The 22,718-nt window shown below is 42.5% G+C and overlaps 1 protein-coding gene across 3 annotated transcripts in view; it reads right to left on the bottom strand.

Moving 5' to 3' along the window:
- The window catches only part of SEC23B (SEC23 homolog B, COPII coat complex component), a 43,933-nt gene that overhangs the window by 17,936 nt on the left and 3,279 nt on the right, over window positions 1-22,718 (bottom strand). For all 3 annotated transcript variants that reach the window (XM_032248097.1, XM_032248099.1, XM_032248098.1), the window contains exons 3-13: window positions 21,231-21,288; window positions 19,594-19,680; window positions 17,266-17,502; window positions 16,885-16,970; window positions 15,965-16,109; window positions 15,372-15,530; window positions 14,294-14,409; window positions 11,142-11,265; window positions 8,853-8,933; window positions 5,877-5,966; window positions 338-444 (exon numbers count right to left, since the gene is read on the bottom strand). In XM_032248097.1, coding sequence (XP_032103988.1) covers window positions 338-444; window positions 5,877-5,966; window positions 8,853-8,933; window positions 11,142-11,265; window positions 14,294-14,409; window positions 15,372-15,530; window positions 15,965-16,109; window positions 16,885-16,970; window positions 17,266-17,502; window positions 19,594-19,680; window positions 21,231-21,288 — 1,290 coding nt within the window. The remainder of the gene's footprint in view (window positions 1-337; window positions 445-5,876; window positions 5,967-8,852; window positions 8,934-11,141; window positions 11,266-14,293; window positions 14,410-15,371; window positions 15,531-15,964; window positions 16,110-16,884; window positions 16,971-17,265; window positions 17,503-19,593; window positions 19,681-21,230; window positions 21,289-22,718) is intronic.

Genomic DNA, 22,718 nt, shown 5'->3' with positions numbered 1-22,718 from the left:
GGGACGATCACTCGAGCATGCGAGGTTGAGGCTACAGTGAGCTGTGATTGTGCCACTGTACTCCAGTTTGGGCCAGAGCAAAACTGTCTCCAAATGATAATAATAAATCATTTTTAATGAACTGTATTTCCTACAGAAAGATGATTCCTCTAGGCAAATGTTCATAGACCCAACTGCGTTAGCCAAAAATGCCTCCTTCTCTGATCAAATAAGCCAGTGAGGTGTAGTGAGAACCATTCAATGGAATCAAAAAGACAAACTAATAAACGTTAAAGTATCTCTTCAAGGGAAAAATGTCAGTCGGTTACTCAACAGAAAGGAAACTGGGGCTGCTTACTTTCGGGCAATGGTGGTCACACGGATGCGTCTCTGGGTGCTGGAGTGCTGATAATGTGTGACAAACTGGATGGCTCCTCTGCCTCCCTGGGGGATCGGGGCGTTGTGCTGCAGGGTGAGAGGCCATAACCTTGTCTGTTATAGGGATGACTCAAACACAGTCACAGAGTCCAAAGTACTCTTCTAAAATGCCTGACACAGCAATGACAGGAAGGTTCTTGACATATTTTGAAGGGCACACTTAGGATCTGCACATTTCACTGTATATAACCTTTATCTCCAAAAAAAGACGAATAACTACATTCAATACTGAACTTAAATTAATGATATACCTGCTGAAGTGTTTAGGCATGAAATACATGGATGACTGCAACTTGTTTTGAAATGCATCAAAACTAAAATGGATCGATGAATCACTAAATACAGAACACAAAAAACACAGGCATGCCTATTTATTTGCAGATTTTTTTTTAAATTGAAGATTTGTGGCAACTGTGCATTAAGCAAGTCTATCGTCACCAGTTTTCCAACATCATGTGCTCACTTCATGTCTCTGTGTCACAGTTTGGCAATTCTCACAATATTTCAAGCTTTTTCATTATTGTTATATATCTGTTATGGTGATCTCTGATCACTGATCTTCAATGTTATCATTTAATTGTTTTGGGGTGCTACAAACTGCATCCATATAAGATGGCAAACACTGATAAATGTCATGTATATTCTGATTGCTCCAGTGACCGACCTTTCCCTTCTCTCTCTCCCTCTCCTTAGGCCTCCCCTATTTCCTGAGATACAACAATATTGAAATGAGGCCAATTAATAACCCTACAATGGCCTCTAAGTATTCAAGTGAAAGGAAGAGTCTCTCACTTTAAATCAAAAGCTAAAAATCATTCCTCTTAGTAGGGAAGGCACACGGAAAGCCAAGATAGCTGAAAGCTAGGTCTCTTGTCCCAAAACTGCCAAGTTGTGAATGCAAAGAAAAGTTCTTGAAAGAAATTAAAAATGACTGCAGTGAACATGTGAATGATAAGAAAGTGAAATAGCCTTATTGCTGATGTGGAGAACGTTTTACCACAACATTCCTTTGAGCCAGAGCCTAATCCAGAGCAAGGTCCTAATTCTCTTCAATTTATAAAGGATGGAGAGGGGTAAGGAAGCTGCAGGAGAAAAGCTGGAAGCTGGCAGAGGTTGGTTCCTGAGGTTTAGGGAAAGAAGCCATCTCCATAACATAATAGCACAAGGTGAAGCAGGATGTGCTCATATAGAAACTGCTGCAAGTTATTCACATTAGTTAAGATCATAGATGAAGGTGGCTACACTAAACAATGGATTTTCCATGTAAAGGAAATAGTCTTCTGTTGGAAGAAGATGCCGTCTAGAATTTTCATAGCTAGAGAGAAGTCAATGCCTGGCTTTAAAGCTTCAAAGGGCAGGTTGACTCTCTTGTTAGGAACAAACGCAACTGGTGACTTTATTTTGTTTTTCTAAAATATGATCTTGCTCTGTCACCCAGGCTGGAGTACAGTGGCATGATCTCAGCTCGCTGCAACCTCTGTCTCCCAGGCTCAGGAGATTCTTCCACCTCAGCCTCCCAAGTAGTTGGGACTACAGGTGCACACCACCACATCTGGCTAATTTTTGTATTTTTGGTAGAGATGAGGTCTCACCACATAGCCCAGGTTGGTCTTGAACCCCTGAGCTCAAGCAACTCACCCACCTTGGCCTCCCAAAGTGCTGGGATTACAGATGTGAGCCATTGCACCCAGCCAGCTGGTGACTTTAGGTTGAAGCCAATGCTCATTTACCATTTGCAGTATCCTAGGACTCTTAAGAATTATACTCAATCAACCCTTTCTGTGCTCTACAAAAGAGAAAACAAAGCCTGGATGACAGCACAACTACTTACAGCATGGCTTACTGAATATTTAAAGCCCACTGTTGAGACCTGCTGCTCAGGAAAAAAAAAGACTCCTTTCAAAATATTACTGCTCACTGACAATGTACCTTGTCACTTAAGAGCTCTGAAGGAGATGTAAAGGAGATAAATGTTATTTTCACGCCTGCTAACACAACATCCATTCTGCATTCTGAGAATCAAGGACAAATTTTGACTTTCAAGTCTTATTATTTAAGAAATATATTTCAGGCCGGGCGCAGTGGCTCAAGCCTGTAATCCCAGCACTTTGGGAGGCCGAGGCGGGTGGATCACGAGGTCAAGAGATCGAGACCATCCTGGTCAACATGGTGAAACCCCGTCTCTAATAAAAATACAAAACATTAGCTGGGCATGGTGGCGCGTGCCTGTAATCCCAGCGACTCAGGAGGCTGAGGCAGGAGAATTGCCTGAACCCAGGAGGCGGAGGTTGCGGTGAGCCGAGATCGCGCCATTGCACTCCAGCCTGGGTAACAAGAGCGAAACTCCGTCTCAAAAAAAAAAAAAGAAATACATTTCATAAGATGATAGCTGCCATAAATAGTGATTCCTCAGATGAATCTGGGCAAAGAAAATGAAAAATCTCAAAAGGATTCTCCATTCTAGATGTCACTGAACCACTCATCATTCATGGGAAGATGTCAAAGTATTAACCTTCACAGTAGTTTTGAAATTTACTCCAATGTTCATGGATAAATTTGAGGGATTTGAGACTTCAGGGGAGGAAGTCACTGAAGAAGTGTTGGAAGCAGCAAGATAACTAGAATTAGAAATGGATCCTCGGCTGCGTACGGTGGCTCACGCCTGTAATCCCAACACTTTGGGAGGCTGAGGCGGGTGGATCACCTGAGGTCAGGAGTTCGAGATCAGCCTGGCCAACATGGTGAAAGCCCATCCCTACTAAAAATACAAAAATTAGCTGGGTGTGGTGGCAGTTGCCTTAATCCCAGCTACACGGGAGGCTGAGGCAGAAGACTTGCTTAACCCCGGGAGGCAGAGGTTGCAGTGAGCTGAGATTGAGCCACTGCACTCCAGCCTTAGCAACAAAGGGAGACTCCATATCAAAAAAAAAAAAAAAAAGTGGATCCTAGCCGGTTTGTAATCCCAGCACTTTGGAAGGCTAAGGTGGGAGGACTGCTTGAGCCCTGGAGTTCAAGACCAGTCTGGGCAACAATGAGAGACCTCCATCTCTACATCTCTACGGAGCCTCACTCCGTCACCCAGGCTGGAGTGCAGTGGTGCGATCTCAGCTCACTGCAACCTCCAACTCCCAGGTTCAAGCAATTCTCCTGCCTCAGCCTCCTGAGCAGCTGAGATTACAGGCATGTGCCATGACATCGGGCTAATTTTTTTGTATTTTTAGTAGAGACAAGGTTTTACCATGTTGGTCAGACTGGTCTCGATCGTCTGACCTTGTGATCTGCCTGCCTCTGCTTTCCAAAGTGCTGGGATTACAGGTGTGAGCCATAGTGCCCACCTTTTTTTTTTTTTATTAAAGAGATAAAGAAGTGAATCCTGAACTGTCACAATTTCATAAAACTTTAATGGATTAGCAATTGCTTCTTATGGATAACCAAAGAAAGTGGTTTGTTGAGATGGAATCTACTCCTCATGAAGATGCTGTGACATTGTTGAAATGACAAGATGAGATTTACAGTATTACATAAACTTACCTAGTAAAGAAGCAGCAAGGTTTAAGAGAATTGATTCCATTTTTGAAAGAAGTTCTACTGTGGGTAAAAAACTATCAAACAACACTGGATGCCACAGAGAAATCTTTCCTGAAAGGAAGAGTCAACCGATGCAGCAAGCTTCATTGTTGCCTTATTTTAAGAAATTGCCAGGCTGGGTGCAGTGGCTCACAGCTGTAATCCCAACACTTTGGGAGGCTGAGGCAGGCGGATCACTTGAGGTCAGGAGTTCAAGACCACCCTGGCCAATATGGTGAAACCCTGTCTCTACTAAAAATACAAAAATTAGCTGGGCATGGTGGCAGGCGCCTGTAATCCCAGCTACTCAGGAGGCTGAGGTGTGAGAATGGCTTGAACCTGGCGGGTGGTAGTTGCAATTGGCCAAGATCATGACACTGCCATAGCCTGGGTGACAGAGTGAGACATCATCTTAATTTAAAAAAAAAAGAAAAAGAAAAGAAACTGCCACAGCCACTCACCCTTCAGCAACCAACAGCCTGATCAGTCAGCAGCCAACAACATCAGTTTAAGACCTTCTACCCGCAAAAGATTATGACTCACTGAAGAATCAGATGTCATTAACATTTTTTAGCAGTACAGTTGACCCTTGAGCAATATAGGTTTGAACTGTAAAGGTCCACTTACATGTGGATTTTCTTCTGCCTTTGCTACCCAAGATGGCAAGACCAAGCCCTCCTCTTCCTCCTCCTCCTCCTCAGTCTACTGAGACCTTATGATGTCTATTTCCACTTAACAAACAATAAATACACTTTATCTTCCTTATGATTTTCTTAACAACATTCTCTTTTCTCTAGCTTACTTTATTATAATATAGGATATAATATGCATTACTTACAAAATATGTGTTAATCAACTGTTATCGGTCAGGTGTCCAGTCAACTGTGGGCTATTAGTGGTTAAGTTTTGGGGAAGTTGGTTACATGTGGAGTTTTAACTGTGCAGTGTTGGCACCCCAACACTACTCAAGGGTCAACTGTAAAGTATTTTTTTTTTTTTGAGACAGAGTTTCGCTCTTGTTACCCACACTGGAGTGCAATGGCGCGATCTCGGCTCACCGCAACCTCTGCCTCCTGGGTTCAGGCAATTCTCCTGCCTCAGCCTCCCCAGCAGCTGGGATTACAGGCACGCGCCACCATACCCAGCTAATTTTTTGTATTTTTAGTAGAGATGGGGTTTCACCATGTTGACCAGGATGGTCTCAATCTCTTGACCTCGTGATCCACCCACCTCGGCCTCCCAAAGTGCTGGGATTACAGGCTTGAGCCACCGCATCCGGCCCGTAAAATATTTTTTAAATTAAAGAATGTATAATGTTTTCAAAGACATAATGCTATTTAACACTTAACACATGATGGTCTAAACATAACTTTTATATGCAATAGGAAATCAAAATATTCATGTGACTTGCTTTATTGTAATATTCACTTTACTGTGGTAGTCTGGAACTGAACCCAATGTATTTCCAACATATGCTTGTACATAAAATGTTAATTACAGAATCAAGGTGATGGGTTCACCTAGGTAGTCCGTGTTCACTGTACGATTCTTTCAATTTTTCTGTATGTTAGGAATTTTTCACAATAAAATATTAGGGAAAGAACTGATACACTCAAAAATTAACCCATATTATGATGGCTGGTAAAATCCATTACCCTTTTAACAACCTCATCAATTCAACAATAAAGCGGTAATAGAGCAATTTGCTGCCTGACTCCGACTAAACCCTGGAAGGAATAAATAGGAAAAGGTCATGCCAGACTATCATCAGGCCTAATATCATACCTAAGGAATATCAGCTTGTGAAGAAAGTAACCAGAGACCACTAGTTTGAAATAAATCAGAAAACAGGACACTTAAGACATGAAGACACATGAAGAAATCCAACTCACCTGATTGACAACTTCAAAATAGATGCCAAGTGTAGATGTAAGATCTAGGCCACAGATTTTCCACTGACTCGTGCCACCAACACCAAGCTCCTACGGGTGGGAAGAAGAATTTAAAAAACAAAACCAGAAAAGAATTAAGTCAGACTGTAATCCCAGCACTTTGGGAGGCCAAGGCAGATGAATCACCTGAGGTCAAGAGTTTGAGAGCAGCCTGACCAACATGATGAAACCCCATCTCTACTAAAAACACAAAAATGAGCCAGGCGTGGTGGTGCACACCTATAATCCCAGCTACTCAGGAGGAGCCTGAGGCAGGAGAATCGCTTGAACTCGAGAGACAAAGGTTGCGGTGAGCCAAGATCAAGCCACTGCACTCCAGCCTGGACAACAGAGTGAGACTCTGTCTCAAAAAAAAAAAAAAAAAAAAAAGACTCTTGAAGTGAAATCACACAGCGGCTCTAAGGTGGATAGCAGGGAGGGTGCACTCTGTTCTGTCAGTACTTCCTAAGTTAGATAATGATATAGATGGATTCACAGGAGTTCACTTTCCTTGTAGTGGCCTTTTGTAAAGGTAGCAGGTGTTTATTATCTGCTGGAAGGTGAAGGGCTATGCTCAGGAAAAAGGCAAACAAGTCAAAGGCGCTTTCATGCCTCCCCTTCTTGCCTTGCTAACCCCATTCGAGGCACCAAACCCATGACGGTTGCTCCAGAGCTCCAAAAAAACATTTTCTCAGTGATGCACAAATTCCTTACCTAAACATTTACTCTTTAGATGCCTTTATTGAAGGAACCATAAAGACAATTAGGAAATGACCATTTTAGGCTGGGCGTGGTGGCTCACGCCTGTAATCCAAGCACTTTGGAGGCCAAGGCAGGCAGATCACCTGAGGTCAGGAGTTCAAGACCAGCCTGACCAACATGGTGAAACCTCGTCTTTATTAGGAAAAAGAAATTTAAAAAAGAAAAAAAAAGGAAATGACCATTTTATAATCCTCAAATAAATAAACTGATTTGAGTGAAGACCAATGTATGTTAAAAACCCGTTAGGCTGTTGGTGAACAAGATTTTCATATTGTGTGCTATGATCTCATTCAAAAGACTGCCTGCTAATGGCAAAGGGGGAAAGTGTTCCCTTACAGTAGAAAGGCAGTGGGGCAGTCATCACCATTACCATGTGATCTAACTCAGCATGTCTAACATGGGACAGCAGACATAGTGCCTCTGGATGTGACACAGCATGAAGTACACATTGCCCAGGAAGAATGCTTGGCAAAAAGGCTTTAGCTGAATCTAAACACACCTTTAAACCCTAACTCTCACTTTACAAAGGCTGTATCAAATGCAATGCCGGTTGGGGGAAAAACAGCTATAAAGGGCATTTGAGGGGAAATTAGGGAAAAAATATGAACTAGATATTAGGAAATTATTATTTTCTTAAGTTTGATAATGACATCGTGGTAGGAGAACATCCTTATTTTTAGAAGCAGCACATTGAAGCACTCAAGGACTGTCATGATATCTGCAAATTATTTGCAAAGGTCAGCAAAAAATCAAATCTGGCAAATAAATGACAATCAGATAAAGTAAATGTGACAATCAAGACAAAAGAACAATCATGGTGAAATGTTAACAATTAGTGACTAAATGGTGGGTATATAGGAATTCATCATACTCCTCTTTAAACTTCTCAGTATGTCTACAAATTGTGTTTTCCTATTCTTTGCATCCTCATTCCCCAACCAAAACTCATGGCTGAATTCTACTGGAAAAACTAATTAGTTTGTACTAATTCATAAAAATATCTTCTTAAACTACTTCAGGAAGCCTTCAGTAGGCAGATTTTAAGTCCACGGAAAATATTTTATAACAAGGAAGTCTTCCATAGCCCTGCCAGGAAACAGGGGTACAAACCCCTCAGTACTCCGGGTGTAATGAATGAATGATTCATTAGATGGGCTTTAGAGCAGCAATTTGCCTCACTCAGAAGGAATATGCTCTCAAATCGCCTTGCCTCTGCCAAGCTCAACGAAAGTTTAATCTATGTGGTTACTCAGGAACGTTTGCTGCTGACAACATGAAAGATGACCCATACTTCCAGTGGGTCAGGCACTAACTGCTTCACCTGAACCAACTCATTTCAACCTCCTAACAATGCTGTAGAGTAGGCACTGTTATTATCATCCCTATTTGCCAGATAAAGATACTAAAGCACAGAGCAAGTAAGTCCTTTGCTCAGGCTAGCTGTGGGGTGTAAACCTGCACCTTGGATCCACATTTGGCTCTAGGGTCTACCCTCCCACTGATGACAATGAGGGAAGGACACGACTGTGTATCCCCAGCCCAGGACCACCCTAGAGAGGCCTTGCCAACCCAAATGTTTTGCCTCCTAACAAGTAAAGTATAATCAGAGGAAGTGGAAATAAGCAAAGCCGCTCGTCCCAAATGATAACTAAACTGTTTATGTACACTCAAAATCTATTACTAGAGAAAACAGATGTTTGCACACACTGCAGTGTCACCCACTTCCACACCAACTCAAGGTTGTCTCTGTCATAAAAGGCTTGTTATTAACTGACTGAGACAAAGGTAACACCTCTAAGGGCAATGAGCAATAGGCTTACTCCAGAAGGACTTTGCTGAATGTTTGCCTTGTGCTGAACAGCATGCCAGGACTTTGCCACAGTAACCATGGGCCATGCAGTCAGGGGCACTTGGACTCTAGCTCTTTTATGTCGGTTCTGACCCTGAGCAAGATACTTAACCTTTCTGAGCCTCGGTTTCCTTCTCTCTAACCCTTGAGATGAACAGATGGAGTAACATCACCTCTGTGAGTATAGCCATCAATGACGATTATCCCTTCTCCTGTCACCGCAGACACATCTGACAGGTGAAGTATGTGAGATCATCACTCTCTGACACTTCTGATAGGTTAAATCCAGGGCAGGAGGTGAGGGTGATGGGAGTTGTTTTCCTTACGTTTTCTGACACACACGGTCCCTTCACATTCAGAGATACACATGGGCCAATGGCTCCTGCAATCTTCAGTTCCCGAGAGGTCTAAAACAAATATGTGACAGTGTAAAGTTAAAAATCACTTCAATCCACCCTGCTCTCATCATGGCCACAATGAAAGCTTAGAAAATATAGGCCAGGCGAGGTGGCTCAAGCCTGTAATCCCAGCACTTTGGGAGGCCGAGGCGGGTGGATCACGAGGTCAAGAGATCGAGACCATCCTGGTCAACATGGTGAAACCCCGTCTCTACTAAAGCTACAAAAAATCAGCTGGGCATGGTGGCGCGTGCCTGTAATCCCAGCTACTCAGGAGGCTGAGGCAGGAGAATTGCCTGAACCCAGGAGGCGGAGGATGCCGTGAGCCGAGATCGCGCCATTGCACTCCAGCCTGGGTAACGTGAGTGAAACTCCGTGTCAAAAAAAAAATATATATATATAACACTACTATTCTACCAAGAGAAAACCCCACATGGATCACAACTGCTCTCCTACAAACTTTTCCACAGCCACTGTGATTAGAACTTTAATAAAATCTGCCCTTAGAAACACGTGGAATATGAGCATTTTCAACTCTCACAACATACTTTTTTTTTTTTTTCTTTTTTATTTTGAGACGGAGTTTCGCTCTTGTTACCCAGGCTGGAGTGCAATGGCGCGATCTCGGCTCACCGCAACCTCCGCCTCCTGGGTTCAGGCAATTCTCCTGCCTCAGCCTCCTGAGTAGCTGGGATTACAGGCACGCGCCACCATGCCCAGCAAATTTTTTGTATTTTTAGTAGAGACGGGGTTTCACCATGTTGACCAGGATGGTCTCGATCTCTTGACCTCGTGATCCACCCGCCTCGGCCTCCCACAGTGCTGGGATTAAAAGCTTGAGCCACTGCGCCCGGCCTACAACATACTTTTTAAACCGTGAAATAACTGTACATGTAGATAACAATTCTAACAATATTACAATTCTTTTCCAATCCCATGTATGAATATATTCACATTCACATATATTCGTAATTATTTGCATATTCCTAATCAGAGAACATACTGTTTTATGTTGCTTTAAAAATAATTAACTCATGAACTTCAATATAATGACAAGGCCAGCATACTTAGATTTTTAAAATGTGAATTCTTTTCAAAAGTCCATTATTCATCTTTTAAAAGAAACCTCAAACATTTCAGATTATGGTTTCAAGTTTAACCTAGATGATTTAATAATTATCTCCAATTCTCCAAGTAATAATTCCAATCATATCTTCTAATGACACCCCCCCACACTACTGCCCCTGCCAACCAGGGTCTCTCTCTGTTGCCCAGGCTGAGTGCAGTGGCAGGATCATAGCTCACTGAAGCCTCAAACTCCTGGGCACATGTGATTTTCCCACCTCAGCCTCCTGAGTAGCTGGAACCACAGGTGTGTACCACCACAGGTGGTTAATTTTTATTTTTAATCATTCATAGAGATAGGGTCTTGCTATGTTGCCCAGGCTAGTCTGTAATTCCAGAGCTCATACAATTACCCCACCTTGGCCTCCCAAAGTGCTGGGATTATAGGTGTGCACCACCATGCCTAGCCTAACACCCTCTTTTAATGTTTTCTCAATGACTTAAAATCAGCTGTATCAGGGCCAGGAGTCCCTACATGGACCGAAAAAAAAAAAAAAAAAAAAAAAAAAACCTCACAATACTATTTTAGATCACTCCGGCTATTCTTCAGGAAGGCATTAAACATAACCATGGCTCTGTGCAAGGCAGTGAGCCATGCTGATGGCTGGGTGGGCACAGACCACTGTGTGGCTGCCCCAGTCCTCAGGCCACGGTGCTGCTCGCAACACCCACCCTACTTCCTCCTCTACCTTCTACTGCACTGAAGCAGGGTGGCACAGAGCCTGCAGGGGAGCCAGGAATGCTTTATTTAGAACATAAATACATACACAGGTCATCCTCAAGAAGCAAAGGGATAAAGTGAACAACATGCTTTGTAATAGTCATTTGGTTGGGATCGTTTTAATTGTCTTTTACATCCCCGTGTACAGCAGCTGGAGGTTGCCACAAGTCTGGATATTGATTGAAAAACTAAGAACACTATAATTCCATTAAAGTTTTAACAGTATGGCCAGGCATAGTGGCTCATGCCTGTAATCCCAGCACTTTAGGGCGATAAGGCGGGAAAACTGCTTGAGGCTAGGAGTTCTGGACCAGCCTGGGCAATACAGTGAGTCTACATAAAAAATAAAAAATAAAAAAAGTCTACTGTACCTTTACATCCAAAGTAGCACCAAATGCCATTCGGAAATCTCCATTAAAATCTTTAGTAAAAATTCTTTGGAATGTCTGCTTGAAGAGAGAAGTGTTGAAAGAATCTCCCATTACCATGTAGCCTCTAGGTAAGAAGAAAGAAAAAAATCTAGTGAATATTAAGAAGACTGAAGCCCGTTCAGATGCTCCCTCAGTATTTACAAAAATAATTTAAAGAAAAAAGAAACCAGGTCCCCAAAGGTGCTACTGATTAATTTAAATATAAAAAACAGGCTGGGCACAGTGGCTCACACCTATAATCCCAGCACTTTGGGAGGCTGAGGCAGGCAGATCACTTGAGGTCAGGCGTTCAAGACCAGCCTACCCAACATCATGAAACCCCTTGTCTACTAAAAATACACAAATTAGTAGCTGTAATCCCAGCTACTCAGGAGGTTGAGGCAGGAGAATCACTTGAACCCGGGAGGCAGAGGTAGCAGTGAGCCGAGATGGCACCACTGCACTCTAGCCTGGGTGACAGAGCAAGACTGCTTCTCAAAAATAAAAATAAAATAAAATAAAATAAAATAAAATAAATTTGGAAAACGAAAAACAGCAAGTTCAATTCGTACTTAGGGAAGAAACTACTTCTAAAGCATTAAACAGAAGCCATAAGAACAACCCTAATTCCTCTCACATTTCTTTGGCATGGGGAAATACCCAGGCCTGTGGGAAATCCTTTCCAGGTTAATTTACTGCCTCAAAACACTGAATTCTTAATTTCACAAGCATTCTTTTTCCAACTCATGAGTATTAATATTAATTCCTCATTGAAGTAAAAGGTCATCATTTCATGTATTTGGACAGAGAAGCACAGCTTGATGCAAGTTATGCATCCAACCATCATTCATAAAACAAGGCCTCAGAATTTAGAAGAACATAAGAAAGGTCACCTGGTCCAGCCATCTCAGAGTGTCTGAACCATCCAGTGAGGAGTCAGCTATTTGGTACCAAATATATACCCCTTCCTTTGTTTCCTGGAACAAAGATGACATTTCCCAGCCTGCCTTGCCTGTGGCCATGTGCCTCTGTTGGCATTTGCATTCTGCCTGTTGCTCTGTCCCTTATATGTGGACTGTGTTCCTCCAGGAAGAGCAATCCTTCTCTGACCTTTCCTCCTTCCTGCTGCTATAAATGGTTAGAGCTCCAGCAGCTATCTTGAGCCACAGATGGCATATGAATGGTAGTACAGCAGCTCAGTAGGAGCCTCAGCCCCTAATGACCATGAAATCAACATACTAGCCCCAGGCTGCCTACCTCCAGAGAAATAAACTTATTTTGGGTTTTCTGTGACATTCACACAAATCTAATCCTACCTCTCAACCACCCCTCTATAAAATATCTGCCAAGTTACATCCAGACTAGGCTTGAAGTCCTCCAATATAAGGAGCTTCCTTCCTGAGAAGCTGTCCACGCTGTGTTTGAACAGCTCTGTTAATAGAGGCCCTTCTCTATATTGAGTGAAATTTCATTTGCCAGCAGCTTCCACCCACTGGTTTGGTTCTAGTTCCACTCTTTGGTCACACACAGAACAAATCAGATTCCTTCGTAGGAAAGTCCCTCAACTGTTGAATAGAGTTCTCACATCCCCACATGTCTTCAGCTCAATCTTTCCCAGCTCCTTCAGTCATTCCTCACATGAATAGTTTCCAGGACTCTCCACAACTGCTCTTCTTTGAACTTCTCCAGTTCATCTCAGAACAGAAAACAACATAATTTGGATAAGGTGTGACTAGCACCAAGGAAACCAAGGATGTGGTCTTTTCTGAAGATAATCTTCTCCTATAGCACAGCCTAGGATCACCTTGCTTCTGCTGGAAGTCATCCCACATTGTTGGCTCACCTTGAGCTATACTAACACATGTGTGCAACAGATGGTAACTCTTCTCAGAAAAAATTCACACAAACTCTAGCACACAATCTAAAGAATGTTCACAAATATACTAAAGCCTTTCTATGGACACCCTGAGTCAGCACTCCTGGAAGGTCCTGGTAGGAGTCCATATTATTAAATGTGAGATAGTTATGTCAGTATTATTTAGGACCCGAATTCTATCACCTAACTAATCTGTTGTTCTCCAGGACAGCTCCAAGTGATTCTGGTTCCACCTTCTACTCCCTTTACTCACTAGGGACCAGCAGGATCACCTGGGAGCTTATTAGAAACGCAGAATCTCAGGCCCATTCCACAGCTCTAGGATGCTTCTCACACTTCTGTACATGCAAATCACCTGGGGTATTATTCAAATACAGGTTCTGATTCATGTCTAGAGTGCGCCTCAAGGTGGCGCATGGTTCTCAAACTTAGCTCTATGTTAGAATCATGGGAGAAACATAAAATGCTGATGCCTAGGCTATATCTCATGCTAATTATAATTAGATCAGAATCTCTGAGGACAAGACCCAAAGAAAGTGCAGTTTTTAAAGTTCCCCTGGTGACTCCAATATGTAATCAGCTTCAGACCAGTGCTTATCAGTGGTTTCTACACTTTCATGTGCTCCAGAATCTCCTAGAGAGCTGTATTCCCGGGGTTTCCAATTCAGGAGGTCTGGGTAAGGCCTAGGAATATACAGCTCCCAGGAGCCCCTAAGGCTGCTGGTCTGGACACCACCACATGTTGAAAAGCACTGCTCCACACTCTGGCCTGTGAATACAATACCGACTTAGGATCTGAGTCAGTACAACCTCTAGCCTGAGTACACTTGGAGTTAGCTACAAAGTATGGCCACTTAGCCAGGTCAAGTTTCTCCTAGTTGCTTCAGCACTGAGACCCTGTTTTCCCCACTTCTCAAAAGGAAGTGCCCTGATGAAGGCCAAATAGTCCATATTTGCTTGCTTTTCTGGCCTGGTCTCTGTAAAAGTATAACAACTCTAAGAAAGAAATGAAGTTACTCTGAAACGACTTGTTTGTAGTGAACTCTTCAGCCCTCTTACGAATCATGGCTTGCTTCTCCAAGAAACCCACAGGCCTTTCCCAGTCACTAAAACCACAGCCCAGAGCTACCTGAAGGCTTTTCTAAGTTGGCTTTGCCCATTCCTATGGCTCCATCACTCATTTTTCTTTCCTTAAAATAACACTGTCGCTCTGCCCAGGTTTTCGCTGTCAACATACCCAGTAAGATTTGCACAACACTTCATCTCCAAAAGTCCAGTTTGATCAAGGGCACAAGCATAAATATCAATGCAGTGACCATTTGCAGCTGTTCGATTAGCAAGCATCTCATAGTGCTGTGAAGAGAGGAAAGTTATCTTTAGGAAACAGTGACATTATTCTCAAGGTATGACTGAATATATCAAAGGAGGTAATCAAATATAAAAATATGTAAATCATTTTCTTTTCTTTTAGAGACAGAGTCTCTCTCTGTTGCCCAGGCTAGAGTGCAATGGCGCCATCTCTGGCTCTCGGGTTCAAGTGATCCTCCTGCCTCAGCCTCCCAAGTAAATGGGATTATAAGCATGCACCACTATGCCCAGCTAATTTTTATATTTTTATTTTTATTTATTTTTTTTTGAGATAGAGTCTCACTCCATCACCCAGGCTAGAATGCAGTGGCACAATGTCAGCTTATTGCAACCTCTGCCTCCCAGGTTCAAGGGATACTTGTGCTTCAGCCTCCCGAGTAGCTGAAATTACAGGCACATGCCACCACGCCCAGCTAATTTTTGTATTTTTAGTACAGACAGGGGTTTTTGCCATGTTGCCAATACTGGTCTTGAACTCCTGAACTCAAGTGATCCACTTGCTTTAGCCTCCCAAAGTGCTGGCATTACAGGCGTGAGCCATCATGCCTGGTCTAATTTTTGTGTTTTTAGTAGAGATGGGGTTTCCCCATGTTGGCTAGGCTGGTCTTGAACTCCTGACCTCAAGTGATCCAACCGCCTTAGCCTCCCAAAGTGTTGGGATTAGAGGTATGAGCCACTGGGCCCAGCCTGGAAATCATTTTCAAAAATATCTGAATAAATAGAAATATAGTTTTCAATCTCAAAACACTTTGAGTAGTTTTAAGGCAACCCACTCTAATTAAGGTCTGAAAGTAGGAGCAATAATTTAACAGCAGCTAAGATCAGAAAAATTGTCTCTGAAAGAGTGTCTTGCTGATCATGGCACATGACCTTGGCAAAGTAGCTGTCACCCAGAGCAGCCCTGGCAATGGGCTTTCAGAATTACAGCCCATACCCAGAGTACCTACCTTGGTTGCCTTTTTCATGAAACGTGCATTATCTTTCTCGATATCATGCCAAGAACGAATAGGAATCTTTAACTCATCTCCAACCACCATGCCAGGCCCTTGGGTAGGGGGACCTCCAGTAAACAGCATGATCCTGGCTCCTGTGTTTGGAAAAGTGCCCTAAACAGCAAATGGCAGCATTTTAGAAGTATACAGCCCCACCTCCAAGTACAGTTCAATTTCCAACAGAAATACTCCAAAGATGCATTCTCTCCAGCTCTTCTGAAAAGCGGTGAAACTGAAAGAATAATACAGATAACGCAGAAAAGCAACACTTATCTTCTTACAGCCTGATGGTTTTGCATGCTTTTATTAATTCACTCTGAGTACTCCCCATTTCTCTAGTTGTCTTAGGTTTTCACGAAAACTTTTAGCATTTTCAAAATTTTGAGAGGCTCCCTCAAAGTGAGTAACAATGATGCCAGAAATGCTTTCTGATAGGTTAACACAGACGGTTGACTTAGATCACAAGTGATTTTCAAACAAAGCCAACAAATATATTTTCTGAGAGCAAGTCTGTATGATTCGAGAGGTCCTGGTAAATTACAAATTACCTCCAGCAAGCCAACAGCAATGGACAAAGCAACACCAGTGGATCGCAAAGGTCTCTTCCCCTGAGTTACTGGCCACGGGTCCCTCTGTAGCTCCCCAAGAAGATCAGTGAGGTTCATATCAATCTTGTGAACGGGCTGCAGAAATCTGCACGATTTTGAAGAGACACATCAACCCATAATGAATAAAGTACTCTGGTTCTCAACACTAGGTGCCACACAGTTACTGCTCTTCAAGATAATTACTCATAGTAGAAAACGACTGGTAATTTTTTTCTTCAAAGCTATCTCTCTACTAACACAAAACAATTTAAAGCAGTTTTACTGAGGAATATAAAGCCCAATACTTAGAAATTTATATATGTTACATGGAGAAAAATTGTCTTGAAAAAAAGCAATTCAGTTTAATTAAATTTTAGGCGCAAAGAAATCCTAAGAATGTGCCTAACACGAGCTCAGTCTACGTGAGGTCCATTTACGTGGACAATCTTCATCATTCCTCATCATTCTAATCTGTGCTTCTCTTGATCCTTGAGAGTTAAGAGGTTGTCTTCAGCACATCAGGCAATGCATTTTATCAAGCTTTTAGCCCAGTCTAGGGCAGCCCCAGGCACTCAATGGGCTGAATGAAGTGAATACCTGGTCACAAGTATGTTTGAGGACACATGAAAAAAGTCTTTTCAGGTTTTCCAGCTTTACTTAAGCATCAAAAAGGACATCAGATATGGAATGTCTAAGCACAGCAATTGAGCACAGTGGTCTCAAAACCTTTTGATAAAACTCTGGCTATTGATTAGGCTTAATCATTTATCTTTTTTCCTAAGAAGAAGAAAATAAAAGTTCTAATATTCTTCTTCCCTTAGTCCCATGGATCATCTGCATGTCCACCACAGTATGTGGAATATTCCATGTTGGGATCTCACCTGCTTGAAACAAAAGGGTGCTCCTGTGGTTGCGCAGGTCGTGCTTGCTGCATGGGCATGGCTGGCTTGGTCAGGCCCAACATATCCTTAAAAAAAAGCCAGAAAGATTCATTGCCAATGACACTAAAAGTGAATGACTAATTCTTAAGAAATGTCCTCAGCTGGGTGTGGTGGCACGTGCTTACAGTCCCACCTACTCAGGAAGCTGAGGTGGGCCAATGGCTTGATCCTAGGAATACAAGACTATAGTGAGCCACGATCGCACCACTGAACTCCAGCCTGGGCTACAAAGCAAGACCCCTGTCTCTTTGAAAAAAAAAAAAAAGAGGAAAGAAAAAAGTCCTTGTTCCTGCTCCTGTACAAGTAAGGTAAGGTACAAACCTGTATTTGCTTTGCAGTTAAATCCTTGGTCCCTCGGAAGACATAACTTTTGGAGATCCCTTCACAGCTTAGTTCATGAACCTGCACCATCCTTCCAAATGTGATCAGACCCACCAGTGCATCTGGAGGAAGAAGACTCAATGACATCTGCAGGGACTCTTTGAGTGCTTGAAGGTCATCTTCTTCCAGGCATGTGTCAACCACATAGAGAAAGATCAGAGGGGACTGGGCACCTCGCTTTGGGCAAAGAAAAACAGCATAATGATCAATATACAAATAGACTTAGCGAGCACTTTTTAAAGCAAATTAGGTATGAAAATCATGTCTTTAATATTTAGTTTTTAGGAAATAAGGACATCTACACAAAGCTCTAACTCATTAAATGACTCAGATGCTATTAAATCAAACTAAACATAGAAACTATTTGTATCCAACAATGTATTCAACATTTTTTTAAATAATTCCTACATGCCACACATTGTTCCAGGTCCTGGGACGCACAGTGAACAGAAAGAACAAAGACTTCTTGCTGCCTCAAGGAGCAAACTTTCTGTAATGGAGAGGTTAAGGGGGAATGCAAATGCCAGGAAGAGAGGCAGAGGGCAGAGTCAACTGTTAAACAGAGAGGTCAGGCAGCCTCATTTAGAAAGCAGCATATGAGCCGGGCTCATGCCTATAATCCCAGCACTTTGGGAGGCTAAGGTGGGAGGATTGCTTAAGCCCAGGAGTTCAAGACCAGCCTGGCAACATGGCGAGACTCCATCTCTAACTAAAAAAATTTAAAAATTAGTTGGGCATGATGGCACATGGCTGTGCTCCCAGCTCTCAGGAGGAGGAGGCAGGAAGACTTCTTGAGCTCAGGAATTTGAGGCTGCAGTAAGCTATAGTCGCCCCACTGCACACCAGCCTGGATGACAGAGTAAGACCCCATCTTAAAGAAAAGGAAAAGAGGGCCGGGTGCGGTGGCTCACGCCTATAATCCCTGCACTTTGGGAGGCCGAGGCGGGCAGATCACCAAGTCAGGAGTTCAACGCCAGCCTGGCCAACATGGTGAAACCGTGTTTCTAATAAAAATACAGAAATTAGCCAGGCATGTTGGGGTGCACCTGTAATCCCAGCTACTCGGGAGGCTGAGGCAAGAGAATTGCTTGACCATAGGAAGCAGACGTTTCAGTAAGCTGAGATAGTGCCACTGTCCTCCAGCCTGGGTGACAGAGCGAGGCTGTCTCAAAAAAAAGAAAGAAAAAGAAAGTAATGTTGAGCAAAGCCTGAGGGAGGAGAGGGAAGGAACATTACAGATACAGGGGAGAGCTCCAGCCTCAGCGAAAAGCTATAGCAGAGGTCCTCAGGCAGGAGTGTTCACATATTTGAGGAGAGTCAAGGAGGCCCACTGGGCTGATCAACAACACTAGCAGACACTGAGGATGGAGTGGTGACACGCAAGGCTTTGAAAACTGTCTTTTACCCTGGGTAAAGGAAAGCCATTTTCGCCACTGAGGTTTTCTTTTTTTTTTTTGAGGCGGAGTTTCACTCATGTTACCCAGGCTGGAGTGCAATGGTGCGATCTCAGCTCACCGCAACCTCCGCCTCCTGGGTTCAGGCAATTCTCCTGCCTCAGCCTCCTGAGTAGCTGGGATTACAGGCACGCGCCACCATGCCCAGCTAATTTTTTGTATTTTTAGTAGAGACAGGGTTTCACCATGTTGACCAGGATGGTCTCGATCTCTTGACCTCGTGATCCACCCGCCTCGGCCTCCCAAAGTGCTGGGATTACAGGCTTGAGCCACCGCGCCCGGCCTCACTGAGGTTTTCTTTACAGAGAAGTACATGATTTATGTTTTTAAAGAGTTACTCTGGCTGCTGGGTGAAGAATAATATATAAATAGGCAATGGTAACATCAGGGAGAACAATTAGAAGATTCAAGTAAGAAGCAGTGGCTGGCCCAGGGCAGTTAGTAGTAGAGAGAGGAAAGTAGATGGATTCAGGTTTCCAGTGGATTAGATATAGAATGGGAAAGAGAGAAATCAAGGATGAGTCTAAGGTTTTGAAGCTAAAATACTAGATGATGGAGTACCACCTACTAAGATTGAGAAGGCTACAGAGGACAGGTTTGGAATTTGATCAGTTCTACCTTTTTAGTAGCCTTCTATAATATCAAGACTTGAAAGCAATGCCAGCAGATACGCACATATCAAACCTAACAGTTAGGATCGTGCTGCCCTCACAGCTTTAAGTCCCCTATCCAGGTAAGAGAAACGGAAGACAAAAGATTTCAAGAGAAACTCAACATATAATATTGCTCATTAAATGCACAACAAAGAAATTACCTGTATCATGTACTCAATTGTAGAAAATTGGGGCATCAATTCAGCAGGCTGGTTCACCTCAGATATTCCTCCATAAGCTGGAGGAAACTGAAAAGAAGGAAACAGTTCTATGAGGGCTGGCACATCTACATTACACTGTTTATTTCCCATGTATAAAAATGATAATGATGCTGAGATGAGAGGATCACTCGAGCCCAGGAGCTCAAAACCAGCTTGGGCAACACTGTAAGACCCTGTCTCTCCACAAGAAGTAAAAAAATTAGTTGGGGGTGGTGGCTCACACCTGTAGTCCCAGCTACTCAAAAGCTGAGGTGGGAGGATCATTTGAGCCCAGGAGGCTAAGGCTGCAATGAGCCATGATTGTGCCACTGAACTCCAGCCTGGCTCTTTAGCCACAATGCTACCCTGCCTTAGAATTTTTATAATAAGTTATATTAAACAGAAACATTAATCTCGAATGTAATAGGGAGCAGAAATGCTTTTAAGATTTGCATATACTTCTGAATCTCTCATGAAGGTACATTTTGAATGACATCTGCTTATACTTTCTGAACCTATAGTCAGTCATCAATTATATACTGTTCTCTTCATCACTAGACTTATGTGCTGTATCTGAGAATGAGAGTAATTTTAATTACGATCAAATATATAAACAAATGCATGTGAAGAGCTTAAGATCTGTTAGAACAATATACACTATGCTGGACACAATTAACTTTTTTCTAACAACTTTATTGAGGTATAGTTTACATAACATAAAATTCACTCATTTTAAGTGCACAAGTCAATGATTTTTAGTCTGTGTACACTTGTGCAACAATCATCACAATCCAGTTTTAGAACATTTTCAATACAGGCACAGTTACTTTTTTTTTTTGAAACAGAGTTTTGCTTGTCGCCCAGGCTGGAGTGCAATGGCATGATCTCGGCTCACTGCAACCTCCACCTCTGGGATTCAAGCGATTTTCCTGCCTCAGCCTCCCGAAGTAGCTGACGCCCACCACCACGCCTAGCTAATTTTTTTACAAAAAAATTTTTAGTTGAGACGGGGTTTCACCATGGTGACCAGGCTGGTCTTGAACTCCTGATATCATGTGATCCACCCGCCTCAGCCTCCCAAAGTGCTGGGATTACAGGCGTGAGCCACTGCTCTTGGCCAAGCACAGTTACTTTCATAGAGAAGTCTCTCTTGTGATTTGTGAGCTGTTTCTAGTTTGGTAGTTTTTAAATTTTTAAATCAAAAGAAGCTCAACACTGATACTTGGATCCTTAAAGTTAGAAAGATCAGAAAATGAAAATTCAGTAATATACACTATCCAATTAGAATATACTGAAGTCAAAAGATATATGAACAACAGGTGCTCTCTTAGGGCAACAGATTCACTGCCCGCAGAAAATGTGCAAGAAAAGGAATTCGATGCACGCTCCCAACCCCCAAGCAAATTACAAGAACTCAAAGAAGAAAACCATTCAACACAATAAGCCACAAATGTTCAAATTCAGTATCATGCTTAACAAAAGTTATCACCCTGAGTTCAGCAGAAACTGCCGACTGCCAACGTAAACACAAATTCAACCTCACTTAATTTTTTTCATACAACTAAAATAAAACATATTTTAAAAAATAACTCACATACCTGATTTCTTTGAAAACAGAAATTACAGGCCCAAAGTTTTGCTCGATAATCAACCTGACTGTGAGAAAGGTAAATATTATAAGTAGGTACCACTTTTATTTTTAAGGTAGAAAGCATTTATTTATAAATTTCAAGTTCAGTATACCACACAAATAAGTGTTTCTATGTGTGTGCATAAGTAAGAATATGCACAACGTTCACTGTTCACTCTTGTCACCCAGGCTAAAGTGCAATGGCACGATCTAGGCTCACTGCAACCTCCGCCTCCCAGGTTCAAGTGATTTTCCTACCTCAGCCTCCCAAAGTAGCTGAGATTACAGGTGTCCGCCACCACACCCAGCTAATTTTAGAATTCCGGCTAAGTACACCAAAATTTTCATCAATCGGCCACAGTGAAGAATTATCTATTTTTCTCTTTTCCACTTTCCTAATTTTTTAAATGTCATAATTTATATAAATTATAGGTTATTTTATTTCCCTTTAACCTTCTAACTTAACACATTCTGCATGGTTTTTTTCTAACATCTTTATAGTCCAGCTATGTGAAACTACTAAATTCCAACACTAAAAGCATGTTTCACACACAGGAAAATGTTTCTAGATTTTAACCTAACTTAGCCCACTTGAAAAGCTGGAGCCAGGCGTGGTGGCTCACGCCTGTTTTTCCAGCACTTTGGGAGGCCAAGGCAGGCAGATCACAAGGTCAGTAGTTCAAGACCAGACTGATCAACATGGTAAAATCCTGTCTTTACTAAAAATACAAAAATTAGCCAGGTATGGTGGTGTGTGCCTGTAATCCCAGCTACTTAAGAGGCTGAAGCAAGAATCGCTTGAACCCAGGAGACAGAGGTTGCAGTGAGCTGAGATTGCACCACTGCACTTAAGCCTGAGCAACAGAGAGAGACTCCATCTCAAAAAAAAAGAGAAAAGTTGGGCAAGCACATTTCACTTCCTCAAATTGGTTCAAGATAATGCCTCAGTTACTTTCCTCACACTTTCTACATTTAGAAAATGAAAAATCAGTGGCTATGATTTTAAAATGAGAGCAGCAGCACTCATATATGAGCATATTACACAAAAGCAATGTTGGGATGAAGTAAAAAATGTTCCTTCATATAAAAATTTTATGACACTCTCCACCTGTTTAAAAATTAGTTCAAATAATGCCCACATTTAAAAAAAGTATCTTAGGGCCGGGCGCGGTGGCTCAAGCCTGTAATCCCAGCACTTTGGGAGGCCGAGGTGGGTGGATCACGAGGTCAAGAGATCGAGACCATCCTGGTCAACATGGTGAAACCCCGTCTCTACTAAAATTACAAAAAATTAGCTGGGCATGGTGGCGTGTGCCTGTAATCCCAGCTACTCAGGAGGCTGAGGCAGGAGAATTGCCTGAACCCAGGAGGCGGAGGTTGCGGTGAGCCGAGATCGCGCCATTGCACTCCAGCCTGGGTAACAAGAGCGAAACTCCATCTCAAAAAAAAAAATAAA

Source organism: Sapajus apella, unplaced genomic scaffold, assembly GCF_009761245.1.
Source record: "Sapajus apella isolate SASKATOON/1434 unplaced genomic scaffold, GSC_monkey_1.0 scaffold65, whole genome shotgun sequence".
Taxonomy (NCBI): Eukaryota; Metazoa; Chordata; class Mammalia; order Primates; family Cebidae; genus Sapajus; species Sapajus apella.
This window is presented reverse-complemented; position numbering and strand designations above follow the sequence as displayed.